The sequence below is a fragment of the Felis catus genome, chromosome X (genome assembly GCF_018350175.1).
Source record: "Felis catus isolate Fca126 chromosome X, F.catus_Fca126_mat1.0, whole genome shotgun sequence".
Lineage (NCBI taxonomy): Eukaryota > Metazoa > Chordata > Mammalia > Carnivora > Felidae > Felis > Felis catus.
Window position 1 is genome coordinate 87,400,990 of NC_058386.1, and position 25,820 is coordinate 87,426,809.

Sequence of the window (25,820 nt, forward strand, 5' to 3'; positions counted from 1 at the left end):
ACAAGGTCCATGATCGGCAGCCCCTCACTAATCGCCCTTATCTCACAGGCCTTATTTTCCATATTTTCTCTTACAGGTGTGCCCCACTTCCACCGACCCAACAGTCACTCTGCATCAGACACACCAACCATTTTACTATTCCACAAACAAGTTAGACACTCTCCTGCCTTGGGGTCTTCGCACCTGCGTTTCCCTCAGCTTGTCCCAGATATCAACATGGCTCATTCCTTTATCTCCTTCAGGTTTTGCTTCAAATGTTATCTTCCCAGATAGGGTTTCTCTGACTATCCCACTTAAAATTATACTCTCCCTCTCCCCTACTACAATCCTGGCACATTATCCCACTTCCTTGCCTGATTTTCCTCTACAGCACTTATCACCATTTGACATATTATATATTGTCTTTATTTACACATTTATTGTTCGAGAATGTAAGCTCCATGAGAGCAGGATTTATTTAAAATTTTTTTAATGTTTATTTATTTTTGAGAGAGAGTCAGAGGATGAGCAGGGGAGGAGCAGAGAGAGAAGGAGACACAGAATCCGAAGCAGGCTCCAGGTTCTGAGCTGTCAGCACAGAGCTCAATGTGGGGCTCGAACCCATGAACCATGAGATCATGACCTGAGCTGAAGTCAGACACTTAACCAACTGAGCCACGCAGGAACCTGAAGAGCAGGGATTTTTGATTGCTTACTGCCATATTCTCAGTGCCCAGGACAGTATTAAAAGTATTCAATTGGGGCACCTGGGTGGCTCAGTCGGTTCAGTGTCTGACTTTGGCTCAAGACATGATATCAAGGTTCACGAGTTCGAGCCCTTTATCAGGTCCTGTCCCCCACTCTCTCTGCCTCTCCCCCACTTGCATGCATGCACATACACCTTCAAAAATAAACATTAAATTTTTTAAAGTATTCAATATGTATTGAATGGATGAATTCCTTGGGCCCTAATACCTTCTAGTCCTCTCAATGCCTAGCACAGTGCTTTGCATGCCATAAAGCACTCAGTAAATATTTGATGAATGAACTATGATGGAAGACTACTAATATTCTGCCTTGAAGTTTGCTTCCTGCTCCAAGTACCCCTATACACCTGGGCCTACATTAAATTCCTGAACTCTTAAAAGTATGACAAAGGGTCAGTAGGAGAGGTCCTCCATGGACACTGCTGAAAACGGCAAGAACAAAGCTAGGATGCTGCTTTGAGTATTTTCTGCCTTTGCCACTTGGACAAATCCCTTTGCATCTCTGGGTCTTAGTTTCACCATATGTAGGATGAAGCTAGGAGACTAGATGATTTCTGAAGTCCGTTCTATTTTTACAGCTTGTAGTTATGGTGCTCATAACTAAAATTGTATGATTCTAAAATTGTATGATTTTTCTCTTCCAACCTGTGATTGGAATATGCTTACTGAAAATGTGGTGTCAGAATAAAGGCCCTCTTTGGTCCAATTAGCAAGCATCATCATAAAAATAATAAAACGTGGTGTAAAAGGCCATATTAGCAACATGCAGACATGACAGTGAGGCTCCCATGAGGCAGATAAGACCAAAAACTAGGTTTTCTGATTCCTTCAGGGTTCTTTATCTCAAGTCCCATACATATATTTAATTTCCTCTCCTTTCCAAGGGTTAGATAAATCAGATCTTTATCGGCAAGATATTTTGGAAAATCCACACTCCTTTACTTGTTTGAACACACTTGGTCTCAGCATCCGAGACAAAACACAACTTTCTCTTGCCGTGTCTCTGGATGATTGAGGTGACATGTCCTCAGTCACTTTCCCCTTGGGACTTGTCTTCCAGGCAAAGGCAACACAGTACAGTTGCAAAAGGTAAGCATGCCCTTTGAATGCACCTGTGGTACGGGTGTCTCTCTGTGATGTAAACGTGCTTTAATTCAGCCCTATCCTTATAAGGAGATAAAAATCACATTCAGAAATATGCAAACTCTTGTTCAGAAACCTCCCCTTCATTCTGACAAACTGGCTGCCATCCTGATAAACAGATTTTCTTAAAAGGAACTGTAAACCAGAGCCAAACTTAATTTCTGGCACTGAAGGAAAAAAAAAAAGCGTGTCTGATTTCCCGCTTGCGAGAAAGATCTGGCACTATGCGTCACCAGCATCCCTGCACTCCCCAATCAAACGTGGTTTGCTTTGGCGCTCCTGAGCCAGCTCTCGCCCACAGCCTGGCTACGGGGGCGGGGCTATACCTTAGCCTCGCCCCTTTCGTGGCCTCCAGCCAATACCTGAGACAACTGGAGGCAGGCAAGAGCCACAGTGAGGACCCGCCCCTCGCTCCCGTTCAGCTAATCAGGGCGGACGGGGTGTGGATTTCTTTGCTGACCCCGCCTTCCTGGCGGTGGGCAATTTAGAGCCGCACGCCCGGCGGGAATGTAAGATGGCGGAGTAGCAACGCGAAGCGGTTTGGACCTGAGTCTGTGGGCCGACTTCGGTTCCGGTCTCGGCAGCAACAGTGATCGCTGAGCAGAGAGTGCCTAGGGTGGTTGGCCAAGATGCCGAATATTAAAATCTTCAGCGGCAGTTCCCACCAAGACTTATCCCAGAAAATTGCTGACCGCCTGGGCCTGGAACTAGGCAAGGTGGTGACTAAGAAATTCAGCAACCAAGAGACCTGGTAAGGACGAAGTTGGGACCCCAACCCGGGGCGGCAGGGACCCCGCTTGGGCGGCAGAGAGTAGGGGGATGGGGCCGCCGCGTGAGTTCTGAGGGACCGCAGGGAGGGGGGGAAGGGGAAGGGGCAGCTCTGTGGCAAGCGTGCCCCACGGGCTGTTTCCGTTATTTTACCTCTCGCGGGAGGGTCACGTTCATTCTCACCGTGAGGTGGGGTGGAGTCAAGATGGAGCATGAGGCGAAGCTGTCGGGTTTGAAGTCAAGGGCCGGAGGACCCAAGGCGGGGTAGTGGCTGCCTAGAGCTACGGGAAGGGAAAGACGCTTAGCCTCGGCCAAGGGGACACGTGGCTTTGTCGCTTCGCTGTTGAGCTATCCTGACTGGACTGGGTTCACTTTAACTCTTGGACCAGCTTGCTTGGGAGAACCTTACTGCGTAATAAGCCCTCCTGGTGTTTCTTTTAGAGTCTAAGAAGCAGCTTTTCAATTCGAAATGGTGTCGGTTGGGTTTCGTTTTGAAGGAAATTGACATTATGTACTGAGGGCGCCAAAATGATTACTAAGGACTTCCCTTGGATTGGCAAGCGTTGGCTTTTCACATCTTTAGAATCGGAGCCATACTTAAGTTAAATCTAGTTGATCAAATAAAGTGATGCATTAACTCTGCATCCTGATTGCCAGCATCTCAGCTTGAGCCATCCAAAAATTTGGGGGAACCTTAGTTCTCGAATCCTTGACCTTTCCCAGTGCGGGTACTGGTACAGATGATACAGAAACATATTTTTCAGTAGCAAAGTCCTTCCTGAACTCGTCCACTCCTCTTAGCGCTGTTGTGAGGATTTTAGGAAACAGTTTTCATCGCAGAGTGTTAAGATAATGGAGGAAAGATAACACAGTGGAAGACCGGAATTGCATAGTACATTGCAGCTGGAATTTTTTTCATTGCCTTGCTAATTAAACGTGCTCCCTCCCCCCACTCCCAACCTCCTCTTGCACCTTGGGGCCATCTTAAAAGATAACTTAGTTATTTCATCCTTTCAGTGTGCCTTCCACCTAAATGTAGAATCTTCTGGTTCTGATAGGTATACTTTGTGTTTTGTGGTCCTGTTGATCAAATCAGAGCCCGGATGCAGTCATCTAGTCAGTCATCTAGTAAGGGGAAAGTTTACACCAAGTCTAATGGTCAGTTAAATTAGTTAAGGTTACTTTCAACATTTTTTCCTAAATGCTTTTTTTTTCCTTTTTTTTCTTTCTTTAAACTTACTATGGAAGTGTAACTCCCCTATCCTTTCTAGATCTGCTTATAAAAGCATTCATCTGTAGTGGACAGCTTCCTTCTGGATACTTGATTGTTGTACTGCTGGTTGTGATGCAGATGATAGTGCAAACACTGACACCATCTGTAACTAGGCAATACTTTAGTCAGAAGAGGCTAGCCAAGCTGCTGTCTTTAGCTTTGACCACACCATTATGACACCCTAATAATGAAACCATACAGGACCAGACATTGCATGTGGCAATACAGGTGGGGACAAGAATGATTTTCATTTAGAGGGGTTTTTTGCCCGCCTTAGAGAACTATGGTTATTAAATCCTCTTCCTACACTTCTAGGAAAAATCCAAAGACCTTATTTTTCTTTGTGTTAACCCTTCACCCTCTGTCATAATGCAATACTCTAGAGCCTGAAACTATATTGGGAGAGGGGGAGGACGAGAACAATTCAGTGTTCTGACCGATCTGGATTCATCAGCAATCCCCATCTATTTCTGAAATCAGGCTGGTTTCATTTTTAAACAGCTGGACAGAGGCATGCTTGGAAACATTGGTTAAGATTAAGCCCAATGTGGAAAATGGCTGACTGGTTTCCTCGTTTCAGGCTTAATAGCTTTTTGGTTCCCTAGGTGTTCTGAAATCTTCATTGAACATAATTGAGTATGTTGCCCGTGGAGCTTCCCTCTTCCATCCCCCACCCCCATCTTTGGCTCTTCTGCACTGTAGAAATGGTAACTACTGCCCTGTGTGACTCTTGGGCTCTGAAGGGCATAGACAGAGCAGCTCAGTGGGTACTCTGGGTCATCAGATGGAGAACTGCAGAGCCCATCCTCAAATGAGACAGTTTTGCTATTTGGCAGAGTCACAGGGGTTGGTGCTCTCTCAAGCAGAGTGGCGTTACTTCTCGACTCAGGAGCCTCCCTTGCTGTCCAGTTACGCAGGAAACATACATATAGGTGGGTGTATTGCACACAAAAAATAAGAGAGATTAGAAGCTCAGGCTCTGGAATCAGAGAACCTGCATTTGAAATCTTAGCTTTTCTTTGCCTCACCTGTAAAGTAATAGCTACCCATAGAATTACTGTGAAGATTAAATGAGATAAATTAGAACATTGTCCAACCCAATAAATGCACAGTGGATGTTGGTAAGCAGTTGTGGTGATGGTATTGCAGAAACTACAGAAGAGGACAAAGGGGAAAAAAGACCTCCCAGATAGTGCCGCCACCACCCAAGATCAGCTGTTCACATTTTGATTTATGACCTTCCAGATATTTTGTGTGTTTATGTACTTTTCCAAAAATGTAAGGTATCTATGGCTTTCATCACTTAGCAATATATTTTGAATAATTTCTCCCCTTAATATTTAGTCTACATGGTTTTAAATAGCTGTTCTGGTCTTCTTACAGTTTTACCATAATTTTAGATAACTGAGTAGTAGATATTTCCTGTTGTTAACTAATGCTTTTATATGAAAACCTTTGAACACAAATCTTTGTCCATTTCCTTAGGACAAATCTCTAGAAGGGGAGTTACCAAGTTAAGGGGTAGATGCCATTTTTCAGGCAACTGATAACATGTTACCAAATTGCCCTCTAGAAAAGTTGACCCAATTTCTGCTCTTGCCCTCTAGAAAAGTTGACCCAATTTCTGCTCTCATCGGCAATAATCAAAATAATAGTAATTAATGTATAATGAGTGCTTAAGAGGTGCTAGTTCCTATGCTAAGTACTTTATACATTTCTAATCCCCTCTACCCTGCTGAGAAGTTACTATCCCCATTTTATGGATGAAGGAACTAAGATTCAGAGGTTAAGTAACTTGCCCAATAGTGGGTACTATTGCTTACAATTTTTGTTGATGGAGTATCTCATCTGGCTTTTAAAACTTGTGAATAAATTAAAGTTTTTGATGTTTTTTTGATTCTCTTCAATATCAAGAAATAGCTTTGGTTTATTTGGTTACTGTGGATAGGCTCAGAGGGGGGAGGACTTTAACTTTGATTGTCTACGATTTTCCTAAGAACCTTGGTTAGTTAATCCCTTGGTTAGTTAATCCCTTGCATTTTGCACATGCCAATGTCTCCATCTAAATTCTTGAGATTTTCTTAAGAAGACTATCCACCTTTTAGATTTCGCTTTATTTCCTATTGTGTTTCTTAGCATTCCATGCTGGTTGGATGCACTGATGCTAAAGTAAAGATAAAGCAGAAGCTGTTTTTCTCATTGGATGGACATAGCCAGCCTGGCCTTGCCAGAAGATTGGGGGAATGATTGGCCCAAAGCCATTTGGAGAACACACCGTTAGTAGCTAGAGGGAGAGAACATGGAGTGTTACCCTTTAAATTGCTAAACTAGGTCTTTCCACCTGATAAATTGCATTAAAAGCAAACAGGTTTTAGCCACAGCTCTTCTACCATCAATCACTGCCTAATTTATCATCTCTTAGACTTAGAGGAAACCATAGAAATAATACTAAGATTTTTTGAGGACTCACTGAACTATTGATTGACCAAGCTGTATAATAGGAGTATAGTTTGCAGGTATTTTAAGGCTTTCTGAAAGTCTGTACCTTATAATACTACTGGAGGGGCAAGATTGATCTTGATTAGTGAGATTAGAATACACAGTAAAATAAGGCAGTGTCCTAGTTTTACTTACACTGCTTTATTTTGCATATAGTTAAATAAATAAAATTTTCAAGTTGCCAGATACATGTCTGGTCATAACACCTTTCTATGCTTCAGGATTTAGTCCTAAATTTGGTTTTGGGAAATGGCTGAACTGTTGGTTGACTATCATCGGGTAATATGATAACACAAAAGTGTTACTAGCAATTGTGTTGGGTGGTGAGCTGGTGCTTTTATAAAAATTATTATTCAAACCTTATGTGATGTTGGAGTATGATTTTTAAAGGCATACCTCTGCTAAATCTATGTATGTAACAAATGGTCTCTCATGTTTAACTTGGCAGTGATAATTTAATTTTATAATTAATACTTTAGCTGCTTTCAAGAAAGGATTTGAAATGTGTATCATGATAGTCACACGATTTGTTAAATAGATGCTTCAGAAGCCTTCTAGAACAAAGGCCTATCATAATTGTGCCAAGAATTTGGCACAGGGTAGTTACTGCAGTCTAGTGTTACTTTAACTGCATCCCTTGGCTTCCTGGTAGCCAAAGGGATAAAGCCACTTGCAGTGGATTATGTAGTTTTTCTTTTTTTCTTTTTCTTTTTTTTTTTTTGAGAGAGAGAGACAGAACAGCATGAGCAGGGGAGGGGCAGAGGGAGTGGGAGACCGGGAATCTTAAGCAGGCTTCACACCCAGCGAGGGGCTGGATCTCACCGGTTGGATCTCACATGGTGAGATCATGACCTCAGCCAAAATCAAGAGTCAGATGCTTAACCGAGTATCATGAAACTCTTTAGATACCTCCAGGCACAAAATTCTGGGAATTTCATGGGTGGGATCCTTAAATAATGATATTGAGTAACATAAGGAACAATGTAAACAATTATTATGGGTGTTTTTAATATTACTTCTGATAGTTTAGGCATTTGTAAAGAGAGATAAGCCATCATGTGTTGTTTTCTGGTCTTACTTGAAAACAAAGCTTTGGAATAGATAATTAGCCCTTCTCTTAGCCTCTTGGAGCTTTTGTTTAAATTCCTAATCAACACCACCTGGTTCTGGGTTGAGTGTATGTCTGGACCACAGATGATATTCTGTGTTCTTGACTGGAATAAGAACCATAGGTCTTCCATATCACATGTAGAGGATAGAGGTGACTTTCCTGGAAATCAGTGTGCCTGACCTTTGTTCTCCCCCAAGGAAATGGAGATCTTCCTCAAGGAGGTGAGGTATGGGGCTCACCCCACACTGTGGGTGGGATTAAATTTTTCTTGAGTTTTGAAGTTGCACAGGTATTTGAAATACTTGGTTCAGACCCCGGAGTTGTGCACCATAAAACATAGAAGGGACTCTTGTGGACTGGAACTTCTTAAAGGGTGGGCAGTGTTAGTGAAGGAGATCTGAGAAGTCCCTTAAACACCGCTGTCTCTTGTTTGGGCCTACCACAATGAGTAACCTGCAGAGCGCGTTCTCCTCCAGGAGGTGTGACTTAGCCTTGTCCATTGTGTTTTTTACATTTTTAGTATATTTTACTTATCCCAGTATATCCAAAAATATGATAATTTCAGCACATAAGCAACTTTGAAATTGAGATACGTTTTGCTTTTGTTTCTCCCACCTTCACAATAAATAGAGTGTGTATTGTATGCTTGTAGCACATCTCAATTCAGTTCCTCTGTCACTAGTGACATTTTAGGCGCTCCATAACCACACAAATCCAGTGACTCCCAGATTGCTCAGTGCCATTCTAGGACCTGCACTTTGGAAAACATGGGAGTTACTCTCACAGAAAGTGCTCCCTGGCTCCCTCCTGCTTGTCCATTTGAATTTTGAAGAATGTCTTCAGAATGTAATTTTGGCATTGGCGTAGTTAAGGTTGCCGACAGACTCCATTGTTTTTTTTTGTTTTTTTTTTAATGTTTATTTATTTTTGAGAGAGGGAGAACACCAGCAGGGGAGGGGCAGAGAGAGAAGGAAACCCAGAATCCCAAGCAGGCTCCAGACTCTGAGCTGTCGGCATGGAGCCCGACACGGGGCTCAAACTCGTGAACCCTGAGATCGTGACCTGAGCCAAAGTTTGGACGCTTAACTGACTAAGCCACCCAGGCTCCCCCAGAGTCCATTGTTTTTTAAGGCTGACCTTGGTGATTAACAGATGTCAACTTGGCTAAGCCGGGGTCCACAAAATTGCTATATCATTTATTCTGTTGCCTCGGTATCAGTATTTCAGGATCCTGCTGCAAAAATCTTCGTAGCTGTCGTATTCTGGTGCTCCCAACAGGTTGTATGTAGTTCCACCCAAAATGAAATCTCTGCCAGCTGTGTATCTGTGAAGAGGGTATGAACAGATTTATCAAAATCTTTTAAAGAAACATGTTGGACCCATTGCCTCTAGTGTGAAGTGAGTTACTTTGTGAGGAATGATAGAAGTCCGTCTTCTAAATTTTCTCACTAGTACACCTGCAGAAAGTTCACAGTATCTTGAGTGGATACCGAGAGGCATCCTAGTCCTGCCGGATATTCATTCGTTCATTGTTTGTGCCCTAGAGGCACTGGCTGGCTGGGGATACAGAAGAGTGCAAAAAATCTGGTCCCTGCCTTTGTGGAGCTTATGTTCTAGTGAAAGAGACAAGCAATAAACAAGTGTTTACAAAATAAAGTGATAACAAGTTATGATAAGTGTTTTTGAAGATAATAACTAAAGTGGTGAGGGAATGGCTGGGGAGGTCACTTTATTATGAAACATTTCAAACACGCAGAAGTAGAAGAGTATAGTGGTTTCCCCCAAGGTACCCATCACCCAGTTCAGCAGTTCTCAATTCCTGGTTTAATCTTGTTTTCATCTGTTTTTCCCCCTTCCATACACACCCACAGTTACTTTGAAACAAGCCTAGATAGTATATTGCCCTTGTACATTTTAGTAACCACAGTCCCATTTTCTTGCCTCAAAATGTTAACAGCAATCTCTTAATATCAAATACACAGTGTTCACATTTCCCTGCCTCATAATTGTGGGTGCTTTTCTTCTCTGTTTGCTCGAATTGGTTTGCAGACAAGGTCCATATATATATTTTAATTGGTTGATTATTTTTAAGTCACTTTTGATCTTTTGCTTCTCAGGAAGTCACTTTTTTTGATAAGAGGGTCAGAGGAGATACTTTGATTGAAGTCCTAAGAAATAAACCAGCTAGTTGTAGGAAGAGCATCCCCAGGTAAGTGGGAAGAAGTGCAAGGCAATGATGTGAGCAGGGAATGTTAAGGAAGGCCATGTAACTGATACATAGTAAGCTAGGGAGAAAATCTTTTGAGATGAGCTATCTCTCAAATCAAAAAGCCCAGAGTTTTCCAGATTCCCTCACAGTATTGCACAGTTTCTCAGAACATTATACAACTGGACTAGGTTCTTTGACTTAATGCAGAAATGCTTTTGTTTTTAGCTACATTTCTGTGACTTCAGCTTTCACTGAGGGCCACAGTTAATGCTTTATTTACTCAAGTACGTACAAAGCATGATTATGCGCTTCTGTGTTCAAGTCAAATTTTGAGATAGTTGTAGATCCACAGGTAATTGTAAGATATGATGCCAAGACGTTCTGTGTACCCCTTACCCAGTTTTCCCAAAGCTCCCAGCCATAGTCATTCCAAACTAGAGTTTTCTTGCAAAACTGTAGTGTGACACAAGAAGCAGGATATGGACATTGATGCAGTCAAAATACAAAACCATCCTGTCACCACAAGGCTCCATCCTGTCATAACCACACCCACCTCTCTTCTCCCTCTCTGTATTTTCCTTATGTTGCCTTTGTCTGGTTTTTTGGTGGCTCACTACTACTGGCCTTGTAAAATGCATTGGAAAATATTCCCTCCTCACCTGCATTCTAGAAAAGATGGTGCACAATTTGTGTGAATTCTTCAGATGTTTGGTAGAACTCTCTAGTGAAGCTGTTTTTGGTCAATCTTAGAGACATCCATTTTTTAAATTTTTTTTAAAAGTTTTTTTATTTAAGCAATCTCTGCACCCAATGTGGGGCTCGAACTCACGACCCTGAGATTAAGAGCCGCATGCTCATCTGACTGGGCTAGCCAGGTGCCCCAAGGCTTAACCAGTTTTTTAAATTCCCCTTCCCCCAAGAACCAGCTTTGTGTTTCATTGGTTTTTCTCTATTGTTTTTGGTTTCATTGATTTCTGCTGTTATGGTTAATTTCCTTCTGCTTACTTCAGGTTTATTTTGCCCATTTTCTACTTTATTGATATTAATTATTGAGCAAATCATGCACTTTTAACATAAGGATCCCCAGTATAAAATACTTCTTTAATTCAGTGCCTGAAGAAGGTTTATCTCCAGATATCCCAAACTAACGGGTTTTCTTCTTTGTTCTGTCTACCAAGAATCTCAGCTTCCCTGTTCTAATTGGTTTCTGGTTTGATTTTTACCATTTGCTTTTATTTGTCTTGCTTTACAATGTAAACTAACCCCATTCTTTTTATTTTTTATTTTTATTTTTTTAATGTTTATTTTTAAGAGAGAGAGACAGAGCGCGAGTGGGGTGGGGCAGAGAGAGACGGAGACCTATTTTCCAAAGCAGGCTCCAGGCTTCGAGCTGTCAGCACAGAGCCCGATGCAGGGCTCAAACTCACCCATGGGGAGATCATGACCTGAGCCAAAGTCGGATACTTAACCAACTGAGCCACCCATGCACCCAACCTCATTCTTTTTAAAATTAATTGTTACTTGAACTGGAAAAGAATAAATATAACTGTCTCCCTATATTAGCTGCTTCTGGCAATGGAATTCTCTCCTGTTGAAGTTTTTCTCTTGATCAGTAGGAGTTATCCACAATTCTAACCTACTCCTGGTTGATACACGCTATGTGACACACACACGCACGCGCACGCAAATACCACCACCTCACCTACAGGATTAATTGGGGGAAATGTGTTGCTCTGAGGTGTCACGGAGGTTATGATTTTTTAATTATAAGTTATTCTTGGTAACAACCCAAGCATGGATATTAAAACTTTCATTTTATGGTTAAGTGTAGCCCTACTCCATAATTAACTTCCTGTGGAATATTTTTTAAACAAGACATACTAATTGGAAAGAATACAGTTCGCATAAAATGGAGGCAAGGACCACATCTGTTTTATTCTCCATGTGTCCCTGGCACTTAGCACAGTGACTGGCATATGAACATTTACTGTTTGTTGAGTGAAGTGCCAATATGGTAGATGTGGTACTGGCTTCCATAGAAGGCATCGTTATAGAACAGTAGTGTGATTCATTCCTCACATGATCTCTCTACTTTTGTTATACGTGGATTGTGACAGTCACAGGCTCTGTATCCAATTTGCATGCACATGTCCTATTCCTATACATAATGAGACACAGGCAGCTCATTGAAATTATGGTCCGGTTACTTGTAAGTTCTTTAGCCAGGCTTTTTCATGCCATGTCTCATGTAACAATAGGTAATATTTGTATAGTACACTGGCATAAACTGAGGCAGTAAACTGCTTCTGGAACAGGGGCTCCTCCTGGGGATCTCCCAAAGTCTGAGGGGATCAGTGACCATGTGCAGCTAGAACTCATTAACAGCATACTAGTAGGGAAGTTATACTTTTTAGGCTGTACTGTCTGTAGAAGTGTAGTATGGTGCTTTAAAATCTGTTTTTTGTTTTCGTTCCTTTCTCGTTGTAGTGTGGAAATTGGCGAAAGTGTACGTGGAGAGGATGTCTACATTGTTCAGAGTGGCTGTGGTGAAATAAATGACAATCTAATGGAGCTTTTGATCATGATTAACGCCTGCAAGATCGCTTCAGCCAGCCGGGTTACCGCAGTCATCCCATGCTTTCCGTATGCCCGGCAGGACAAGAAGGATAAGGTGGAAGCAGAATCTACTTTAAAAAAAATTTTTTTTGTTTTAATCAGAAGAAGCACATGCCCAGAGTCACAAAAAAAACTTCCTTAATTCTCAGATACATATTTAGAGGATATTGTTGTTTTTTTTAATCACATTCTCTTAGGTATTACCCAATGTTCAAAACAATTGACATGTGATTGGTTTATATAAATCAACATCTTTGTAGTCTGTATTTCTTCATCGTACATCTGTGACTCTCAGCCCACTGTGACTTTTTAATTGTATCAAGAGGACTAAGCACCAGCTACCGTGGAGTAGAATATTTTTTAAACTGGTAGATCCTCTGGGACCCTCGTCATAAAACTTGAAGTCAGTTACATGAATACGTGGTCTCATTATACACATGCACATCTCCCCTTATTTATCTGGTATATTAGAGGTTAAGGTACATGTATAAAACTTTGCAGGTCTGTTCTAACAGTCAGTGCCCAAATTTTACGTACAATGTCTGGGAGAAGGCCAGACATTTTTATTCTGAGACTATAGTGCTCCTACAGAGTATAAAGGGCATGGGCTTTGCTAGTTTATCGTGCAGCAGGTGTGTTTATCTGTCATTTAAGGAGGTTGAAGTTGTTGGAATATTGACCTCAAGATGAGTAAGCAAGTGGTATAATTTGCACAATAAACTAGAATTTCCATTCTGTGATCTGTCTTTTAAGTTTTGACATGTTAGATGCAATACAGGTTTGCGTATGTATGTGTCAAAAGAGATTTTAATAATTCTTGTGAAAAAGATTTTTTAAGTCAGCCTAGTTTGAATAATTGAGCATTAAAACCCTTAAATAGGCTGAAAATATGTACATTAAGAAAACAAAAGGTAGGAAGGTATTTTTCTTCTCTGAAATATGTATCCTGATTTGGAAAAGTGATATTCCACTTAGTATTTGTGCTAGATTGCAATTTACTTATATAGTCAATGGCCATGGCACTTGCTATGAATTTCCTGGTAGCATGGTGCCGTAAACATAGTAGGTGCACAGTACGCAAATGTTTCTTGAGCAAATGAATTGTTTCTCAAAATGGCTTTTTGGTTTTTTGTCCTTCTTCTTTTGTCCCCTCCATTTAGAGCCGGGCTCCAATCTCAGCCAAGCTTGTTGCAAACATGCTCTCTGTAGCAGGCGCAGATCATATTATCACCATGGACCTGCATGCCTCTCAGATTCAGGTATCTGGAAGCTAAATATTCAGCATTAGAAAGCAGGGGGTGTGGGGAGGAGAGAGCTTATAATGCTAAGAGTGCACAGAAGCAAAAACCTGCCCAAAGACAGCTTAAATAAACTAGACATCGACATCATTTTAAACATCCTCACCTTAAGCATTGTTTACCATCTCAGTCATTTGGAGTGGTTGGATAAGGGAGGTGGTCTGGTATTCTGAGAAGAACATGGACTTTAGGTTCAGACCTAGTTTGAATACTGGCTGACACTTACTGGCTTTATAACCTTGCACAGATTATTTAACTACTCTGAACACGCACTGCATTGTTATTGTGAGTATTAAATTTATGGTATAAATGCCTGACTCAGGATAGGTGCTCAGTAATTGGGAACTGTTTTTGTCATCATTAAATTTAGAGCCACAGATATCAATCTACTTTCTAGCATAAACACAGAGTAAGGGGAACGCAGCATTCCTTTGTATTTTGTACTGTTTAAAGGGACTTTCAAATCATCATTGGAGGCTTATGGCAATCCAGTGAGGTACACAGGGTAGGTGGTTATGACCATTTTTTAAACGTGTTTTTATTATTTATTTTTGAGAGAGAATGTGCATGCACGTGAGTAGAGGGACAGAGGATCCAAAGCAGGGTCTGTACTGACTGCAGAGAGCCCAATGTAGGGGCTCAAACCCACGAACCGTGAGATCATGACCTGAGCCAAAGTCAGACACTTAACTGACTGAGCCACCCAGGCGCCCCTGATTATACCCATTTTATCGAAGAGGAACAGATTTCTTGAGAAACGCAACTAATCTGTAGCAACTAGTATTAGAACAGAGATCTTTTACCAGTTACTCTCTGTGACCATTTATTATAAATACATTCCACTAAGTTTACGTATCAAAGCGTCTTCTAACTGGTTTAACAGTTAGCTTTTGCTCCCTAACAGACCAGCCCAACATTTGATGGAATAAGGCAATAAGTATTACCTCATGGGTCTCCACATTGACTGGGCAGTCACGGTATTGGCTGAACTTGGCCGTTCTTCCCAAGGGCTCTTTCATGGTCCTGTAGTCAGTTGTGGGTTAGCTGAAGTCAGGCCTTGCCCCTCTTGGCCAGGACTCTCTTGGCCAGCCCAGGTTTGAGAAGCCATTTTTAATCTGCTACACTGAGCATGCCTTCTAATCAGTTTGAATGTCACAGGAAGGTATTCTTTGGGCCAGTTATTACCCTCTTTGTATTAGTCATTTATAAATCGAAGAGCACAAAAAGAAAGCAAAAGTGACTCAGCTTCTTTCTACAGGGCTTTTTTGATATCCCAGTGGATAATTTGTACGCGGAGCCAGCTGTCCTGAAATGGATCAGGGAAAACATCTCTGAGTGGAGGAACTGCACTATTGTCTCCCCCGATGCTGGTGGAGCTAAGAGGTACGGCCAAACTGTGCATTGTTCTCACAGTACTGGGGATATCTTTCAGACAGCTATGTCAGAAAGTTGACATTTTTCTAGCAAGCGACAGTTTTTAAGTTCAGTTGACCCTTGAACAGCATGGGGATTAGGGGCATCGACCTCCCCACCCCCTGCCCCATGCACTCCAAAATCCGCATATAACTTTTGACCACCTCAGAACTTAACTGCTAATAGCCAGCTGTTGACCAGAAGTGTTACCAAAAACATAAACAGTCAATTAACACACTTCGTATTTTACGTGTGTTATAGATAGTATTACAACAAAGCAAGCTAGAGAAAAGAAACTGTTGTTGAGAGAATACATTTACAGCATGGTACTGCATCAAGAAAAATCTATTTATGGGGCGCCTGGGTGGCGCAGTCGGTTAAGCGTCCGACTTCAGCCAGGTCACGATCTCGCGGTCCGTGAGTTCGAGCCCTGCGTCAGGTTCTGGGCTGATGGCTCAGAGCCTGGAGCCTGTTTCTGATTCTGTGTCTCCCTCTCTCTCTGCCCTTCCCCCATTCATGCTCTGTCTCTCTCTGTCCCAAAAATAAATAAAAATGTGGAAAAAAAATTAAAAAAAAAAAAAAAAGAAAAATCTATTTATAAGTGGACCTGCACAGTTGAAACCCATGTTTTTCAAGGGTCACGTATACTTCAGAATGGGTGTATCAGTAGCTGGGACACGAGCTGGACATAGTTTTACTGACCTGAGTCACTGCCAGAAAGTGACAGAAAGACAAGGCAGCCTAGAGGGGGTCCTTAAGTAGTTGCAGTGTTGTAGGCTTGACTGAACCGCATTAGTAACTTGGCACCACAGAGCTAGCAAGCAACACCACTGTGAACCCATCCAGAAGGCTGGGAAATTGGGGTTTCCAGTGAATGGCACCAGCTATTGAACCATGTGCTATTATTGGACAAATAGGCTTTCACTCCCCTCATGATGCTGTTGGTTCTACCCGTGTTAACCCTGGCATTGAGACATTAAGCAGGAGGGAAAATAAAATGTGGTAACTTTATATTTAAAACCAAGACCTTAACATTTTAAACAAACTGATTGCCAGGCATTGCCAGTTTCAGTGCTTCACAGCTCACATGGTGCCGACTAAGCGCTCTTGATTTCCTTAGTGGATCACTCATTAGTAATGCATTCAAAAATCTGACACATGTTCTTCTTGTTGTGGAAATAGAATGAAGAGGCTACAAAACACAGATGATTGGGGAAAGCTAATTCCAGTCTTTCTAAAGGCCATTTAAATCTTCAATGACTGTTTGTCCACAACCTCTTTATTTCAGTAACTCCAACAGAACTGATAAGCTGAGCACTTGAGTTCCGTTATCCAGCCAGATGTGTGGCTCTGTGAGTCTCATGTAATCGATAGTTATTATCTGTAAAAGTGACAGAGCCGAAAAAGCATCCCCCTAATGGCAGTTGTCAAACTTGTCTTAACTTGTTGGGCATTATTTTCACATCTTGCCATGGGACTTAGAAAATAGTCGTGTTTGAAACAAATTATCAAGCCAAGATCTTCTTTCCAAAGTTGGGTATAGGAAAACTGCCTTTAGTAGGTGACTTATTGCCACATGACCACTCTGTGTGTGTGTTTATAATTCTCTTTCCATAGTGGAGGATTTGCTGAGTGAGTAGCTATCAGTTTGGTCTTGGCAGGGTTTTTGGAGTAGGTAGAGGTCCCTGTGTGATTGTGGTTTGCACAGAGTTTTCCCCTCCATGGTGTAGGGAGTGACTTTTTCCAGCCCTTCCTGCTTTGTCAGTCACTGATTTTTTTTTTAATGTTTATTTTTGAGAGAACGTGAGAACGCGAGCAGGGGAGGGGGCAGAGAAAGTGGGAGACACAAAATCCGAAGCAGTCTCTAGGCTCTGCCCTGTCAGCACAGAGCCTGATGCAGGGCTAGAACCCACGAACTGTGGGACCATGACCTGAGCCAAAGTCAGAAGCTTAACTGACTGAGCCACTCAGGTGTCCCCTGTCAGTCTTTGATTTTGTTGGCCATGGAGTATGGGCAGTCTGGGATGCTTGAGCTAATTGAGCATGCATTTGTCTTGGATGAGTAAACATTACAAGGAGATTGGTTATTCTTATGTTCTATGCCCACACAATTCTAGTAATGGGGAACACAAGGTATGGTTCATTTAGATCAGGATACATAAGCTGTTCAGGTTGTGGTTTGGATCTTGCACGTTCTCTATTATATGGTCACAGGCTCTCCCCTGTCCAGCACAAACTCCGTTATGTGACCATAGGCATAATGGAAATCAGACATAATGCTCTGGTTGTATCAGTGCTGCATTAAAAAAACAAGACCTGGGACGCCAGGGTGGCTCAGTCCCTTGAGCGTCTGACTCTTGATTTTGGCTCAGGTCATGATCCCAGGGTTGTAGGATCAAGCCCTGTGTGGGGCTCTGTACCGAGCGTGGAGCCTGCTTAAGATTCTCTCTCTCTCTAAAATGAAAAAATAAAAACAAGACCCAAACCACAGGCTTCTTCATGCACGATGATGGCACAGTGGAGCATGGACCTACATGTTACTGGAACAGCGTGCTGTTATTTACATGGGATGGATTTCTGTCTGAGTGAATTCTGTGGTACTTTGTCATCAAAGATTTGTCTTCTGTGTCACTTACTAGTTTGGTTTATGTTATTTTGTAATAGAAAAATAAGATACTTTGATTTGTTGGAAATCCTTCGGGCTGTCCAAGCAAAATGTCCCATTTTCCTGATTAATTGGTACAGTGTTCCTTGTAGTGCTCCTAAAAGGAACATCCAAGCTCAGTGCCCATGTACAGTTGACACTGACAGTTGGTGGATCACTGGGGGTAAGTGCAGTGAGCGCACAGGCACTGGAATGGGCTGGGGACTTACTCCTCTCCTGTCAGAGGCTCAGGTTCACTTCTCATCACATCCGTGCATCCAGTTGGGACAGTCTGTGCACCCCTGGCATTAACTAAAGGAAGTCTTCGTTCTCTTCCCTTCTGCTGCCAGTCTATTAAATGAATGTGCCTTAGCATCCTGCTGCTTCCCAGGCATCTGGCTCTCCCCTGCTGTAAACCGGAATTAATTATAATTGAAGTCTGACTAATCTCAGGATACAGATGCATTAGTCTCTAAAACCTGCTTTGTGACGTTTGCCTTTGAGAAGCCAGTCAAGTAGAGTTGTTTTCTTCCAGCCCCAGGAACAGTTTGGTTTCGAAGAGTGGTCTCCCTGAAAAACAAACCCACTGTTTAGTCCCTGTGTTGGCATCTTTAGGAGACACACACACACACACACACACACACACACACACACACACACACTGTTTGAACTGTGAATGCGCCGCTGTCTTGCAGAGTGACCTCCATCGCAGACCGGTTGAATGTGGACTTCGCTCTGATTCACAAAGAACGGAAGAAGGCCAATGAAGTAGACCGCATGGTGCTGGTGGGAGATGTGAAGGATCGGGTGGCCATCCTGGTAGATGACATGGCCGACACCTGTGGCACTATCTGCCATGCGGCTGACAAGTGAGTGCCAAGAGGTGGTGGGGCCAGTGGTTAGAAGTGAAAAGCTAACTGCTTGCTATCTGCAGGTGAATTGAGGGAGATGAGAACTATCTTTGGGAGTTTTTATTACCCTAGGCTTGAATTGCAATATGCATCAATTGATGAATATTTTATTTTTCCTCCAGATTCACTTAGTTATTTTTTTCTTACTGTGCTCAACTATATAAAACATAAATTTGCCACTTTGACCATTAAGTGTACAATTCAGTGGCGTTAGATACATTCGCAGTATGTACAACTATCACCACTGTATTTCCAAAATGTTCTTATCACTCTGAATACTCTACTTTTGATAGTTGTTTTTTTTAAATTTTTTAATGTTTTATTCATTTTTGAGAGAGAGAGACAGAGACAGAATCTGAAGCAAGCTCCAGGCTCTGAGCTGTCAGCACAGAGCCCGACGCAGGGCTCAAACTCACGAACTGCGAGATCATGACCTGAGCCCAAGTCGGATGCTTAACTGATTGAGCCACCCAGGCACCCCCTTGATAGTTTTTTTTTTTAATTTTTTTTTAACGTTTATTTATTTTTGAGACAGAGAGCATGAATGGGGGAGGGTCAGAGAGAGAGGGAGACACAGAATCTGAAACAGGCTCCAGGCTCTGAGCTGTCAGCACAGAGCCTGACTCAGGGCTCGAACTCACAGACCGCAAGATCATGACCTGAGCCAAAGTCAGATGCTTAACCGACTGAGCCACCCAGGTGCCCCGATAGTTTTTTTTTTTTTAAGAAACAAATTAAGGTAGAAATGTATAGGCCTGAACAGACAGGACTATACAGTTGGCCCTTGAACACAGATTTCAACTATGTGAGTCCACTTATTGTGCTTTTTTTTGATAAATACAGTAGAGGACTATAAACGTGTTTTCTCTTCCTTATGATTTTCTTAATAACATTTTCTTTTCTCTAGCCTATTTTATTGTAAAAATACAGCATATGGGGCGCCTGTTGGGTAAGTGTCTGACTTTGGCTCGGGTCATGATCTCATGGTTCATGAATCTAAGCCCTGCATCAGGCTCTGTGCTGACAGTGTGGAGCCTGCTTGGGATTCTCTCTCCCTCTCTCTCTGCCCCTCCCCCACTTGTGCACTTGCTCTCTCTCTAAATAAATAAAACTAAATAAAATAAAAATAGAGCATATACTATAACATGCAGAATATGTCTGAATGGACTTTATGTTATCGATGAGGCTTCTGGTCAGCAGGAGGGTATTAGTTATGATTTGGGTGAGTCAAAAGTTGTACTCAGATTTTCAACTATGGGGGTGGGTGGTTGACACCCCTAACCCCCATGTTGTTCCAGGGTATACAGTATTTTCCTATTTATATTTTACCTAAGCCAGAAACCCTGGTCCTACCTCTTGACTGTCCATTTTAGTTGCTACCACCTTCGTTCATGTTATTTCTCCTCTCTTGCCTGCACTGTTCTAAACTGCCTTCACTCTGTTCTCTCTGCTGCTGGTAATCAATCTCTTACCTCCCCAGTCTGTCTTCTCTCACACTGCCTCCCCTCTTGCGAATCTGTCTAAAACTAAGGCTAGATACCATCACTCCTCTCCTTTAAAACCTTAAGTGGCTCCCCATTGCTTATAATCCACATTACTGTGGACAGCATAGTTTTTCGTGATTTTTCCTTAACCTCTGGGTGTCTGTGCCAGGCACAGGCCCTGGCATATAATAGGGGCTAAGAAAATATTTGTGTGCTGAATGATTGCTGATTTGGATCCTGGAGTATACATTTATAAAACTCATTTCATCCTTATATTATTAAGGTAATGCTAATTGCTGCAACAGATCAACTCCCTGAAATGTCAGTTGGTTAATGCGATAGTTCTTGTTTGTGGTTTAACTCCAGTGCAAGTATTCCTCTTTTGGTTTTGTAGTGCCACATCTTTAACATAAGGCTTCCAAGATTACCTTGGAAGACATTTCCATTTTGGCCAGCCAGAAAGGGAGAAAAGAGCATGGAGAATCACCCGTGGAAGATTTTTTTAAGAATCTTTTTTTAATTTTTATTTATTTTTGAGAGAGAGAAAGAGAGCATGAGTGGGGGAGGGCCAGAGAGAGAGGGAGACACAGAATCTGAAGCAGGCTCCAGGCTCTGAGTTTTCAGCATAGGGCCCAATGCGGGGCTCGAACTGTGAGATCATGACGTGAGCTGAAGTTGGATGCTTAACCGACTGAGCCACCCAGGCGCCCCACCCATGGAAGATTTTTATAAGCCCAACCAGTTGTGTACGTTGTATCTGCCCACATTCTGATAGCTAGAATTAAGGCATATGGTCACTCCTAACTATGCAAGAGATACTGGGAAAGGTAGTCCAGCCATGTGCCCAGGAAAAAAAGGAGATGGATTTCCTTGAGCATAGCAGTCTGTACCAGTCTCACTATGTTAATCCAAACCTATTCAGATCAGTTCTTAGTCCATATATTTGTCTTTGCTGTGAACCGAATTGTGTCTCTCCTAAAATTCATATGTTGTGGTTCTAGGCCCCCTAGTGCGATGATATTTGGAGATGGGGCCTTCGGGAGGTCACTAGGTTTAGATGAGGTCACGAGGGTGGGACCGTCTCATGATGGGAATAGTGCTCTTGTGAGCAGAGACACCAGAGAGCTGATTACCCCATGCATATGTGCACACAGAGGTCACATGAGTGCACAGTGAGACAGTGGCTGCCAACAAGCCACGGGGAGAGGCCTCAGGATGAAGGTCACCCTGTCACCACATTAATCTTAGGGTTCCCGGCCTCCAGGACTGTGAAATAAAGTTCTGTCTTTGAAGGCACACAGTCTGTGGTATTTTGCTATGGCAGCCCAAGATGACTAATACACTCCTCTCCCCGAACTCAGGTCCTGTGGTGACAGGTGAGATTAATCCAAAGCATCTCTGCTTCTTCCTCTAGACTTCTCTCAGCTGGAGCCACCAGAGTTTATGCGATCTTGACTCATGGAATCTTTTCTGGCCCGGCCATTTCCCGCATTAACAATGCATGCTTTGAAGCAGTAGTCGTCACCAATACCATACCTCAGGAGGATAAGATGAAGCATTGCTCCAAAATACAGGTAAGGATGCAATTCTTGCAAAATACTCTAAGTATTTATTTAGGAGGTGGTTTCATACATTGAATTGGGTGTCTACGTTCTGAAGCCTCCCCGCTTTGCTCTTAAGGGCTCAGTCTGTCATCAGGATCTGTGGTCCAAAAGTAAGAAAACAAAATCAGGTTTAAAAGATTCAAGTTGCTAGATGCACCTCTGGAGGATGGAGCGCCAGGGATGCTACATTTCAACAGACTGTCTCAGTGATCGTGATACCCGCTCACATTTACAAGTCCTTGCTCTGCAGTATGTGTGTCTCGCTATTAACTGTTGGCCCCTACAGACATAACATGAAACCTTTGAACCAGTAGTACACCCCTTAGGATGGCAGTGTTTCTCAAAGCATGCTCTGGAAACAAAGTTCATTACCTATGGTCCTTGTTAAAATGCGGATTCCTTTGCTCCATCTGAGACGTGCACAACCAAGAGGTCCTGGGGCCACTGTTTTAATTCCCCAAGGAATTAGACACTAAAGTTCGAGTACTGTTGTATCAAAAGAACAAGGCCTTGCTTAATTAAAGTGTACAGTAGTCCATTCACTTTCTGAAATTAATATGTAGAATTGGAGCATCCATGTCCTTCTTAAGGATTTTTTTTTTCCAGCTTAAATGGGTTTTGTTTTTCATTCCTAAGAATTTGTAAATGTCAACCCACCGCCACCTTGGTGAGTCTGAGTGAGGGGTTTTCCTCCATTAGCGCTTTGACTCTTTCCTAAGTGGTGATACTAAAAATACAACGCAGAGGAGCACCTGGGCGGCTGTCAGTTAAGCATCTGACTCTTGATTTCAGCTCAGGTCATGATCTCACGGGTTTGTGAGTTTGAGCCCTGAGTCGGGCTCTCTGCTATCAGGAGAGCCTGCTTCAGATCCTCTATCTCCTTCTCTCTCTGCCCCTCCCTGACTCATGCTTGCTCTCCCTCTCTCTCTCAAAAAATAAACGTAAAAAAAAAAAAAGGCTGCAGAATGGCTGGGTGTGGCTCCCAAAGGGAAATAGCACAGTGCAGCTGTTTTAAGAGGAAGGACCCTCACAGGTCTGCTCCGCAGTGTCTACAAAAGGGTGGGTCCTCTGTCTGGGTGTTCCTAACCTGCCGATTTTCTCACTTTCCTAGGTGATTGACATCTCAATGATCCTCGCAGAAGCCATCAGGAGAACTCACAACGGGGAGTCCGTTTCCTACCTGTTCAGCCATGTCCCTTTATAATAGAATTACGCTGAGGCTTTTTACAAATAAAGTGAACCCCGCTCCTTGTTCTCCCATGGCATTTGATGAAAAATCCAGCAGAAAACCCAGCTTGCTCCAGTGTAGCTTTCCACACCCCACATCAGGTATATTAGCGTTTCTCCTAAATTAGAGAAAGACGGATTGAGACTCACTGCTGGGATTTCCTTCCTCCGTTGTCTCATTCCGGCTTCTTGGATTCTGTGAGCCTCGCAGCTTTGCAGCTTTAACCACAGCCGAACTGCTGCAAGATTGCAGGCTTGAGAGGGTGTTATGTTGTAGGGGTGTTTGAAGTTGATGAGGGAAGCTCAGACTACTTTGCATGTGAATTCTTCAGGGTTTCCTTGGTTCCGAACCACTGGTGACAAAGCCGACCCAGTTCCCATCTTCCAACCCCCAACCTGTGAAAAGCTCTCAAAAGTCTATGCTAAATTACAGCAGGAACCCTAGGCAGCCCCAACCCAGCTCTGGTTGCTGAGTCCTGTAAAGCAGGAGCCAGCGGGCAGCTCTCTGGTTGGCAGGGCGGGGGGGGGCCTGAGGGGTGGCAGCACACAGGGCAGTGAATGCTTCTTGGGAGGAAATAGCCTGATCCTTCACCCCCTGCTTGGGGACTGTGTCCCTTGGATTCTCCTTTGTACCTGTTCCTTTACATTTGACTTGACCTTCAGCCATCTTGCCCTTTCCCTGGCCAAATAACCCTCTCAGGCCCAAATGTTCCTTGTACTACAGTCTTCTGGAAAGCAAACTTACCCCCTGCTACGTGATCTCTAACATTTACATGGGATTGTTTCTGCTGTAGCTTAATCTTCCTGAGCCCGCTACCACCCTGGTAGTAGGTTTTAGGTGGGGTCGTAGTGCCTTTAGATTAATTTAAATATCTCATTTTCATCTTCCTCCCATTGATTTGGCCTCTCCAGTGACCTGAGATTTCTGTTAAAAAGGTTGATGTTACTGTTTACTGTCTCTTGTAGAGGAAACTAATAAAGTGTCTTTGTGTGATTGTGGATCTGTATCATATCTGTACCGGTCTTTCTGCCAAAGGTTTGGTCTAGGTGTCTTACGGCCCAGTGATCACTCTTCTGTGCTTCCAGACTGTCAGTTGCATTGTTAAGCCAAGAGAAGACCTTGGCCGCATTTTTATCCAACCTTCAGACCTTGAGATGTCTGGGGTGTGCTAAGAACTAGATACAACGTGATTCTGTGCATTGTATCTGAATTACAGTGCCTGTGAGGCCTGCTGGATCTCTCGTTCTTATTCCTGGGGAATAGGAATCCAAGTGCTTTCTCAGAGGAAGAGTGTAGTCTTTATAATTTATTCATTTTGGAACCAATTTTGCCAAATGTAACATTTCCCTCCATCAGTAGTTGATACATGTGTGGCATTTAATTTCAGGCCTTCTAATTAAACACTGGGGAAGGTAAATGTGTACAACTGAATGAATGCTAATGCATTCCAGAAGGTGAAGGGATTTTTTTTGGTGCATCATCAAATCAGGGCGCTCTTTAACTTCGGGAGAAGCCACATGCTTCTTGCTTTTGTTTGCTCTGGTTGTGCTTTATGTTGAATAATGGGATGTTGACTTTACCATGAGTGTTCTGAAAAAAAAGTGATTCAAAAGGGGACTGAAATGAGCTATGGAGTGTGTGCCTCCGGCCTGCTAGCCTTCTTTCACCGCAAGTGCTCTGGGAGAAGCTGACGTGGAGAACCAAGTGCCCTATCCTGCCGGTCACAACTTCCTGAAGCATTGGACCCATTGATCAGGGCTTGCTGCGCCATAACTTTTGGACTCTATTGTGGGCCCCTTTGGGTAATCCAGTTCCTAGAATGAGGTTTTAAGGTCATTCAGGAAAGGCCTTCAGTCCCCACCTGTGGCCCCTGTGCCTGGGGGAAGGTCAGTATTCAATTCCCCGTGACACTCAGCAGAGTTCCATAAGTACCTCCACCACCCTTCTTTTTGGGAGAAACCCAAGGGTCCCGGATGGTAAGTGACTCCCAACTGGGGAAGAGCAGCAGGAACAGACCTGGTGGGGTGTAAGGAGGAGATACCGGAGCTGAACAGAGTTGCAGCCCGATCACAGTTGGAGCTATACCTGTAATAGGTGTAGGACCGCTTCTGAGCAAAAGGCATCACCAGGTTCTCTACATCCCTCACCTCCCACCCTCAGAACCAGAGGAAGGGAGGTTACTTGGGACAAGGCTAATCTCATTGAGTCCCCAAGCTAAAGATTCAGTTCATCTCAAACTGGGGACTGCTGGTCACCTTGCCAGATTTGGAAATAGAAGCATTTTCTGCTAGAGTTCATTTTTTTTTAGGTTTTTGAAAATGTTTACTTTTAGGAGAGAGAGAGTGCGTGAGCACAAGCAGGGGGAGGGGCAGAGAAAGAGGGAGACACAGAATCTGAAGTGGGCTCCAGGCTCTGAGCTGTCAGCACAGAGCCCAATGCAGGGCTTGAACTCACGCAGCACAAGATCATGACCTGAGCCAAAGTCAGATGCTTAACTGACAGCCACCCAGGTTCCCCCCTGCTAGAGTTCATTTAATTTGACTATTAATAACATGTAGCCCTTGACCTGAAGGTTATTAGGATCATACAAAAAGCCTGAAATTAAGAAAAACTGCCCCTCTTAGTGATCTTGCCTCCTGCCATCTCCCTCTTACTAGCTCTTGATGGAGGGGTGGGGAGGGGAAAAGGCTTCTGGAAAGGAATCTGGTTATTGGCGGCACCTCCCCCACAAATAACTCTAGAAGTGAGGGTGAAGAAAGAAAGTTCTGCGCTGTTGGTGGGCCCACCACTCAAGACTAGGGACCACTGAGGGAGTAAAGGTCCTGTTTGTGAAAATAGCCATTACATTTGGTGAGGAGATGGAGTCAGCCTCC

General features: G+C 43.1%; 1 protein-coding gene across 1 annotated transcript; it reads left to right on the forward strand.

Moving 5' to 3' along the window:
- The first annotated feature begins 2,357 nt into the window (after positions 1-2,357).
- Positions 2,358-23,945, forward strand: PRPS1 (phosphoribosyl pyrophosphate synthetase 1). The gene is made up of 7 exons (XM_004000771.5): positions 2,358-2,640; positions 12,237-12,420; positions 13,526-13,624; positions 14,922-15,046; positions 18,416-18,589; positions 21,530-21,689; positions 22,831-23,945. Exons 1-7 carry the CDS (start codon positions 2,519-2,521, stop codon positions 22,921-22,923), a joined length of 957 nt encoding a protein of 318 aa, XP_004000820.1. The 5' UTR covers positions 2,358-2,518; the 3' UTR covers positions 22,924-23,945.
- Positions 23,946-25,820: the final 1,875 nt, after the last annotated feature.